Source organism: Leuciscus leuciscus (assembly GCF_965113295.1).
Source record: "Leuciscus leuciscus genome assembly, chromosome: 1".
Lineage (NCBI taxonomy): Eukaryota > Metazoa > Chordata > Actinopteri > Cypriniformes > Leuciscidae > Leuciscus > Leuciscus leuciscus.
This window is the reverse complement of record NC_138725.1, coordinates 34,001,518-34,011,596: the sequence shown is the minus strand read 5'-3', so window position 1 is coordinate 34,011,596 and position 10,079 is coordinate 34,001,518. Positions and strand designations below refer to the sequence as shown.

The 10,079-nt window shown below is 36.6% G+C and overlaps 1 protein-coding gene across 1 annotated transcript; it reads right to left on the bottom strand.

The window, feature by feature from the left end:
* Positions 1 to 3,517: 3,517 nt before the first annotated feature.
* On the bottom strand, positions 3,518 to 8,346 carry LOC309474660 (uncharacterized protein; the record flags this gene model as incomplete). Its single annotated transcript, XM_082137216.1, has 6 exons — positions 3,518 to 4,070; positions 4,759 to 4,963; positions 5,995 to 6,142; positions 6,661 to 6,854; positions 7,339 to 7,467; positions 8,128 to 8,346. The coding sequence occupies 6 exons, from the start codon at positions 8,344 to 8,346 to the stop codon at positions 3,763 to 3,765; spliced, it is 1,203 nt and encodes a 400-aa protein (XP_081993342.1). The 3' UTR covers positions 3,518 to 3,762.
* Between the last annotated feature and the right edge of the window lie 1,733 nt (positions 8,347 to 10,079).

Genomic DNA, 10,079 nt, shown 5'->3' with positions numbered 1-10,079 from the left:
TTTGTAAATAAAGAGATTTCCACTGGACCAGCAACTACACAGTCACCGCCTGTTAAATAAAGCAACATGCAGCATTTCATCAATATTTGTAGATCTTCTCCTGGACTGAAGCACAGGCTCTACTCTTCTGCACAATGGTGACCCAAAAAACGAAATTTTACAGTAAACTACTGGCAACAGTGTTGCCAGTATAAACCTGTTTTATAACTTACAGTTTATTACTGTTAAAATACATTTTGTGGGTGTGTCTTTTTATCTTACACTGTTAACCCTTTCAACCCCACAGGGAAATCCACACTACAAAGAGTAAAAAGTAACATTGAGACAGTGTTGCAGTGAGATAATTAAGAGAATATGTAAGTGATTGTTGAGCATTAGTGATGAACACCTGCTGTTAATAAGCAGAATCACTGAAGAAAAGAGAAACACAAGAACAGAAAATAGAGAAACACAATAACTACGACTGACTTCCAGCCATTACACATTATTACACTTATTATTAACCAGTATGACTTTGTTTCTGTCTTACAGAAATTGTTATTGAAAATGTTTGTTTGAAGTTACCATTATAGAGATCAGTGCTTGCTTTAGTTGGGATGCTGATGCTAAAACATTTGTTTTTCTGTTGTTGCTTGAGCTGTGTTTTTGCAAGTCACGCTTGTGCGCACACAGTTTATGAATGATTGTGGTTGTAATGCTTATGATGACAAAATCGTCATATTGCCTGTTCATTCACTAAGGATTTAATTCTTATTCGTTCAGAGTTTTATCCTCGATCAAAAGTGTTACATTAGCACTACTATGAACCTACAGCAATAAATTACTATGACTCATTTTTTTTTAACACATCATGCATAAACCAAAAAAAACAGAGCTACACTATATTTTAGAAACACAGAGATATCACAATTTAGCACATTAATCTCAACAATGGTGGCAATATTTCTTTTTTTATATATATTATTCATGCAGCAGTGCATGCTGGGTTCCAGGATAATATAAAACTCCCATTGCGACATGAAACTTTTCACCATTGTTGAGATTCATATGCTGATTGTTGATATCTGTGTGTGTCTGAACAAAACAGGAGTAAAATAAAATTGAATGCACTATATGATTGTTATTTTTCAGAAGACCTGATTATAGAAATATTGATTTCGTTTTGTAGATACACAGATTTATGCTAAATATGACATACCCATAATTTCAATTAATATATACAGAAAAAATCTGAAAATCAGAATCAGATAGTCTAAGATGATTGTGACATCATCACAAAATAATAAAAACACCTGATCAACTACCTCTTGACTTTTTCTTGCCATAACAAATGTGTTTTATAAACTCACTGTTACAGCAGTCAGAGAGAGATGAAAGGTAAGAAGTCAAGGGACAAGAGACCAACTAAAGCAAATACTGATCTTCATCATGGTGACAACAAATTGTATTATTAACTAAATCTCTGTTAATTCTCAACAATAACTTTTGTACATGTATGAAAGAAATAATCGTAAACTGGTTTGTAAACTGGTTTCACACTCAGTGTTACTGGAAGTCAGTTGTAGTTCTTGTGTTTCTCTTTTTTCTGTTCTTGTTTCTCTTTCCTTCAGTGATTCTGCTTATCAGTGTTCATCAGTTTCTCAATTCACTCTCTTCTTTTCATTCACTCTGTCAAGTGGACTATATTAGTGAACTAATGTAGGGAATAGTGAATGAGGGTATTGGGTGTGATTGGGAAAACAGCCTCTGAGTGTCGATTTGGAGCACTGTTCATTTACAGTATATTCCTGTAGGCTAGTTTTGTTTTCTACGGTATATTACTGTTTTAATGGAAAATGGTTTGATACTGTCTGAATTACGGCTTTTTTTACAGCAAGGGTTAACAGTGTAGGCTATACAGGAAATGTAATTTTGCCTAAAGAAGAACTTTTAATTTAAATAAATGTTCATTTTAAATCAGCCTATACTTCAGTGTGATATGTTATCATGCTTAGCACTGAGAATTTGAAAAATTTTAATATGATGATCATGCAGATATAGCCTATCTAAATCAAAGAATGGGTGGTTGGCGGCTGGATTATTTATTTTTAACAACAGATCTCGAGTGACTCAATGTGCACCAGATTAATGAATTTATCTTTAAACAAAATGTTCGTCCGGGGGGCATGCCCCCGGACCCCATAGTGTTAGGATTTTACCACCTCCGCCTCATTTTCAATTGGGGACCTAGTAGTGCCCATTCTTTGTACGTCGCTAACTCACTTAGCTGGATTTGATTGTTGGCAATTTGTCATGATCTTTGAATAGTTTGGTTCTTAGACGCTCTTCCTGGACTTGCTCTCATAGCAACAGGTGCGCAATCTTAAACCTGCTCGCGAGCAGGCTTATTTCATGTAGCCTAAACAGGATTAGACTGCGGTTTCATAAGCGGAGCTGACACGGGAAGTCCAGCGCAGCTCTAGTGCAATTTCTGAGAGATTTTTTTTTTCCCTTATGACTTTATGTTTGCATTATTAATTTGTTGGAAACGCACTAATTTTCGACTAATCGGAGTCGGGCTTTAACAAAAGCAAAAACTCTTTGCATAAATGTGATCAATAACTCATGGCAAAATATTTGTAGGCTACATTAAGTTTTCATTTTCGCAGGTGAAAGCAACTCATTATTAATCAAGATTTAACAGTTGAAATGACTATACCAGCCATTTGGATTAGGCCTTACTTGATTTAATGCAGCAAAAAATATTTTACTGTAGCCTACTAAGATCATTTATTTTCTTTTTTTCTCATGCTTTTTCATGGTTGCTTTTATAAACAGAACATTTATTTAACAGTGCCTTTTTAAAGGAGACTAGTAAGGCTAAGTAGGCTAAAAATGATCATTATGTAGAATATTTTTGTACTTAACTTTGATTTGTTCCCATGTTCTATTGTTGTGACGGACATTAGGCTACAACGAACAAATAATGCAATTATTAAAATACAAAAATATAAACTTTATTCTAATAAGTTCTAAAAACATCTAACATGGCCACTTCTAACGGATTTAAATTGTCTGCTACTTTTTGCCAGCCCTCCTGGCTTTTGCAGACTTTAAGGTGTTTCCTGGCGTTTTGTATAAAACATAAAAATTCCGAATAAACTATCTTGCTCTGCTGAGGAGAAAAACTGTGCGCGCTCTTTGGCCACGCTGAGCAGCCAATAGCAGCGTTGCTGATCAATGTTTCTACTATCGATACATATCCCCTTTTAAACCAGCGCATGAACGCGCAATTATCTCACTAACTCAATCCAGCGATACTAATCATAACCGGCAGGTCGTTTTCGAAGAACCCAATTAGCCAGATCAGGATTAGCACGATGATATGATCTAGGATGTCATTTGATCTCGGATGCTTTAAGCAACGTATGTGCCCCTGTGCCCCCAGTAGAGCTTCACGACTAGCAACGCCCCTGGGTGGGGGCTTACTATGATATTAGACTGCATAGCCTATATAATAAAAGATGAATTTCAAACCTGAACCAAGCATATTTTTATTCAAAGTTTAACAGTCTGTTTAGTCACACAAAACAACAACTTTAACCTAACTTACCACATAACAAATTTTTTTAAATTGCCATGTGTTAAAATTTGTTAGCACTGAAAATATTGCTAAGGCAAAAACAAAAACAATTATAAACAACAGGTTTTCGGAAGCCACTGAGGGATGATGTCCTGGGAACACTGAGGCTAAAGCAAGCCACTGATGTCTCTAAAGTAATGTCAACGCTGACAATGTCTTCTGGTCAAATCAATCAGGCCTTGGAGTCCAGACTTAAAATCTTCTGGTTGATTGTTGACAGCATTGTCCAACATTACAGTCACATCTGGCCATTGCAGAGCAAATTCCCTCTCTGCAGTTTCCTGGTCCTGTGCACTCTGAAAGGGGTTGGTGCCAAAGTGTGATACTCTTGTCAATGATCCCACCTCTTGCTCATACCAGTCTGCAGCCACTGATGCCTCTGGCAAAAGGTCTGTGGATACGCGTTTTGGGCATCCCTCTCTGGCCAAGTAACTGGGGATTCCCTTTCCTAAAAGTAGTAAAGATAAAAAGGATACATTGCTCAAGCTATACAATAAATTTTTTTTTTATTTTTTTTTTTTAAATAAAATAAATCCCACTTTGTCGAACCACTGTGCATTTTGAGAAGCTGACCCACAATCTTGCTTCATGCGTATAAAAGTTAAAACAAGTACAATCAAGCCCAAAAGACCAATTCATACGCATTTTAAAAAAAACTGCCAAGGATAAAATACACAAGAAAGCTGTGGGCTTATTTCCATTGTGGTCCTCTGAGGGGGAACAATCTACGATAGCTTAAGGATGACTGTTGTTATTAGACAAATTATTCTGTTATTTACTACAACATAACATTTAGGATTTGCATAGTAAAATGTGAATTTGCTTTACCAAAACGACTATGAAAATGTGTTTTAATAAATGTTGCATAAAATTACCTAGGACTTAATGTTATAGTACAAAGCTCAATGATGGTCTCAGAACTCGCTTATGATCTGCATCATGCTTCCCCTAATGTTTTATTAAACAAGTTAAAAAATATGTTCATCAGAAAACCACTTAAAATAGTATACAAAACGCGTGACATTGTCATTAATAATAGGCATCACACATTTTATAACGCATTTTCAAAATTTTGTTCACAATGAGATGACATGCAATCAGACTCAAATTTTATTGAGACAAACCCCAACACAAACCTGGAATCCTGTGGGCATTCCACGCTTGCACAACACGGTCGATTCCAAGCCGAGCCAACTGGCATGTCAAGGATGACACACAGAATTTGGACATCATGTCCTCCATATCCAACACCTCCTGATCCACTAGTTGGACCAATGCCACTTTTAAAGGGTAGTTCACCCTATTGTTGACTTCAGGCCAAATTCTTTCAATAGTGTGATTCTGTCAAAGCAAAATATAAAATACTTATTTAGATTCTTTACACAGAGAATACTGTCCAACAAGAGCTGATTTCAACACTACACAATTATCACCAACCTTTAGCTTTACATTACAAATATATACAAGCATAAGGAATTACAGTGCTATGCATAAGTTTAGACACCCATACTAAAGTTGACTAAAAAGAGGAATACAAAAATCATCTTTTGGAAACTGAACTTAATGCCTTAATTAAAATTAGGAAAAATCCAACCTTTAAGGACACCAATTTTCTTTGTGAATGAATAATGCATCGTAAATAAATAAATGTTCTTCCTTAAAATACAGGGTGCATAAGTTTGGACACCCCTATGTTAAATTCCCATAGAGGCAGGCAGATTTTTATTTTAAAGTTTGTTTTTTTTTTTGTTTTTTTTTTAAGGATACTATGCATCCTGATAAAGTTCCCTTGGCCTTTGGAATTAAAATAGCCCCACATCATCACATAGCCTTCACCATACCTAGAGATTGGCATGGTTTTATTTCAGTTAGCCTAATAGCTAGTTTGATTTGCATTGAGATATGATCTTATGGAAAGTACCCCATGCCAATCTCTAGGTATGGTGAAGGCTATGTGATGATTACATTTTAATTCCAAAGGCCAAGGATATCAACTATCAGGATGCATAGTATCCTAAAAAAAAAAAAAAAAAATACTTAAAAAAAAATCTGCCTGCCTCTATTGGAATTTAACATAGGGGTGTCCAAACTTATGCACCATGTATTTTACGGAAGAACATTTATTTACGATACATTATTCATTCACAAAGAAAATTGGTGTCCTTAAAGGTTGGATTTTTCCTAATTTTTTAAATTAAGGCATTAAGTTCAATTTCCAAAAGATGATTTTTTATTCCTCTTTTTAGTCAACTTTAGCATGGGTGTCTAAACTTATGCATAGCACTGTAATTAAAAGGGAGACTGACATTAAAATCATTGAAACTTACAAATTACAATCAGGGTGTGTGCATATTTTGCTCAACTGTACTCACCTTTGTTGATGGTGTTTGCATATATGGTGGCCTCTCTGTGTTGTGGCGGTGGCTGGCCAATTTCTCTTGCATGTAAAGAGTAAGGTAGAACTCTTTCCCATGGTCCACTCTTACCTGGTCCCACATCCCATACTCCATCACGGCACCTCTGCAAGAAAAGATAATATTCCCAATTCTTTGACAGCAGTATGGAGTCTGTTAGTGTCACCTCTAGCTGAAATATATATAGTATGTCTTATGTTGTCAGGTAGTGGGGAGGTAATCTGAGTGTTGACTGGCTGCTTAAAAGGCAGTATAGCTGCAACAATTATATGATTAGATGAACCCCAAACTACTTCGAAACTACTACAAACTCCTTCACTAATTTCTGCATCTTAATTGTAATTGTTTGCTGTTTTTATTACAAATTAGAGTAAACTTTTAAAACCACTTTAAAAATAATGCTAACCTCATAATCCAATTAATTATTTGTATAGATAAAATTGCATTCTTAACATTCACAGATAAGGCCTGAAAATTGGCCAATTTGATTTTAAGGTTTTTTGTGTGTTTAAGCAAACAGTGTTTAAGCAAATCATGAATTGGGATGATTTCCAGAAGCTGGTTCTTATTTTGACAAAGTTATTTTGCTGTTTTTGGGTACATTTAAAAGGTGGTTTAAATTACCTGTAAATGTCACTGTATATGGTGAGGTTGTTCTTCACAGGCATTGTTGATTTTCCAACAATTTTGCTGGAGAAGCCATCGATCGCCAGCACATGAGTCACACCAAACATAACCATTTTTTCATTCTGGTCTATGTGTACTTTGTGACCCACATAGCCAGCATTATATGGAACAGGATTAAGGTTCCTGGCTCCCTTAAAAACATACAAAAAACAGACAGAAAATCAGTACATCATTAGAAAACCGTAGTTTTTCAAATCAAAGAAAAAAAAGCACATTGGTGTAAAGCTTTAGACATAACCTACTATACTGTAGCAAATACATTTAAACCCTCCTGTAACCTACTCTTACAACCAAACAACATAACACCTGAGCAACCACTGTTACTTGATTATCGTACTGATTGAAAACAATACTGCAAGACATTCTACTACCACAATACACTTACTGCTACTATTCATAGTACCAAGGACTACTACTGCTACAGCTACAGCTGAAGTGAGTACTTGTAATGTTAGTACAATTATCATTACTGATAGAACTTTTCAAAAACACTAACCAATTAAACTGTCTCATTTACCTCAATGCCAGGAAATCCCAACCTTAAAAATCCAATAATCAATACACTTAATAAGCCTTTAGTAAATCCGGCCTTTATTGACATTAGATCAAACCTACCTGACATCGTGCCCTGTGATAAGGCATGTGAATGTTGCGCAAGACATCTCCCACACGACCTTCGGATGCATGGACTCCTGCGGCTGCAAGATAGCCTGTCATCATTTTTCTGCCATAGGTAGGACCAGTCTTAAGGTAAAGAAAAGAGAAAAGATGGTTGATTCAATTTCTATTTAGGAGAGACATGTAATACAAACACATACACTGGGGTCATCAAGTGTGAAACCACTAGTCAATGAGTCTACTTTTATTTTATTTTGTTGAAGCATATTCCCCATTCACAACGTGCATGTTTGCCTACTCAAAGACGTCATACAAACAACATTATTAAAAATATAGGCTAAGTCAAGTAGCTTACATTCATAGTATTTTTTTTTTTGTAATTTCAAGTAAGGCTATACATGTAAAAAAGTATGATATATTTATAATGTAGTATACACAAAACATAGTTTATATTGGACCGGATAGAGCAGGGATGGATGGGCAACTTCGGTCCTGGAGGGCCACTGTCCTACAGAGTTTAGCTTTAACCCTAATCAAACACACCTGAACAAGCTAATCAAGGTGTTCAGGATTACTAGAAAATTACAGGCAGGTGATTTTTTTTCATAGCAACATAGTATCAGCCCAGATCTGGCCCAAATCTGGTTCATGTGGATTTCACACGGTCCAGATGTGGGCCGGATCTGGGCTGATACTATGTTGCTGCCTGGGTACTCCTTTCATCATCAGCAAACAAAACTCGAATAATCCATGCACACTTGAAACTTCATATTAGGAGAAGCCTACCTGTTTTATGGATTTGAAGACAGCAGCATGCAGTTCGTTGTCCGTCACTCGGGGTCTTCTTAAGCCATTGTCTTTGCAAAAACGACGAATATTCGCTACCGATGCTCCTCTTTGCAAGCCGCACTCAAATGTCAGATGGTTACTAATGTCCTCATCAGTACAGTCACCAAGCAACATTTTACCAATTACTTCAAAGTAGGGAGACAGACTGGAGTCCATAGTTACAGGCAAAGTGCAGGCTGCTGCTTTGGCGCTTTTTATACAGCCACTCGTTGGCGCAAAATCAGTAGGCCTATTATAATTCGGTCAAGGTCACGCCATCTATGCTTCGGAGAAGCTCTGTCGCGCCATCTAGAGTATGGGGTCTCTGCGGAACAAAAGTGGGCGTTTTTAAATTTGTGGGTGTTTTCAAACTGGTGGGTGCATACAGTTCGTGGGGTGGGGTGGGGGAGCCAAGTGCCGGTACTCTCTTGCATTGGCAAATCATGACATTGTAAATTTCTACAGTGAAAAACAAAACTTGGAAATATTGCAGGTACAGCAATTTATTGTTATTTATTAACAACATAAATGTATTTAAACAATTTAACAAGTCGTGCGTGCGTGCAAACGGAACTCCTCCAAGTCTGCAAGTTTCTTATTACTTCATGTTGATCTACTGTTTTTATATAGGCATATTTGATAATGTATACAAACAGTATTGGTCATGATTTTGGCAGGCAATTATTAAATAATAAAACAGTAGATCAACATGAAAATCACCACAAGACCACAGTGGTAGTCTGTGAGATTTAGAACAAGAATCTGGTGGATTTTGCTAAAAACAATTTGATTTTATTATGGTTTTTTTTTATTTTTTTTTTAAGTCTGCCGACACCAAGCGCATAGCTACACCTTGAGCCTACGCAACTTCGTGTCCCAGCATGTACAATCGGCCCGAGCTCGGCTGCCCCGCGGCGTCTGCGGCTTATTCGGCATTGGCGTGTGTTAACCGGGCCGATTGTGGCCCGCAACTCGCTCTAGCACATGCATTTTTGTTACAGCTGGGCCTCACCATAAAAACCGGCTCCGGATCTGGACCACTTCTGGAAATGAAATCAAGGATGGTTTTAATGAGCAATAATAACATTAAAAAAATATTTTTAAATTGACGTAAATTCCTGACCGTATCTGATAATGTAGGACATCGACTATATTGTCAAAACAAAATATATGCGGTAAATAATAATTAAATAGTGTTGTTTTGCACAGAGCATTCTTTAATATTTATACCATAGCAAAAAATATTTAGTTGTCATGAAAATCATTCTTTACATGTAGCCTATGTATTTTAAACATGCATTCGCGCTTAAGCTGACATAGACGCGCAATAGGCTATATTTTTAAGCGTAGAAGGTGCGACCATGGGCGCGATCGCACTTCTCCGAAGCACAGATTGCGCATAGAGATTGCGTGACAGCGGTAGGCTATTATACTGAGGCAGCTTTGAAAAGCTGTCTATGGAAAAGCTACAGAAAAGTTTGGGCCCATGGTGGGTGGTCTATCATTGGATACCGCCTGATGAATTTTGTTTTTCTAGTACCTCATATTCATTCACACAGCAAAAACTCCAGTGTTAAATGAACTCTCCTGGGAGTTTATATGGCTCCAGACTCAAGAGTGTTAAAGTGTTAAAATATGAGTGTTAAATTAACACTCAAGAGTGTTAAAGTTAATGAGATAATTAAGTGATTGATTGAGTGATGACTGACCATTATTGAAGACACCTAATCTTAACAAGCAGAATCACTGAAGGAGAAAATCTCATTTTTTAAGACACCGTTATGGTGATCAGTGTTTGCTTTAGTTGGGCTCTTGACCCTTAATCATTAACTTTAGATTTTGTTTGGCTGTTGTATCTGAGTTATAATTGCCAGATGAACAAAGAGAAAAGTTGATCAGGTGGTGTTGGT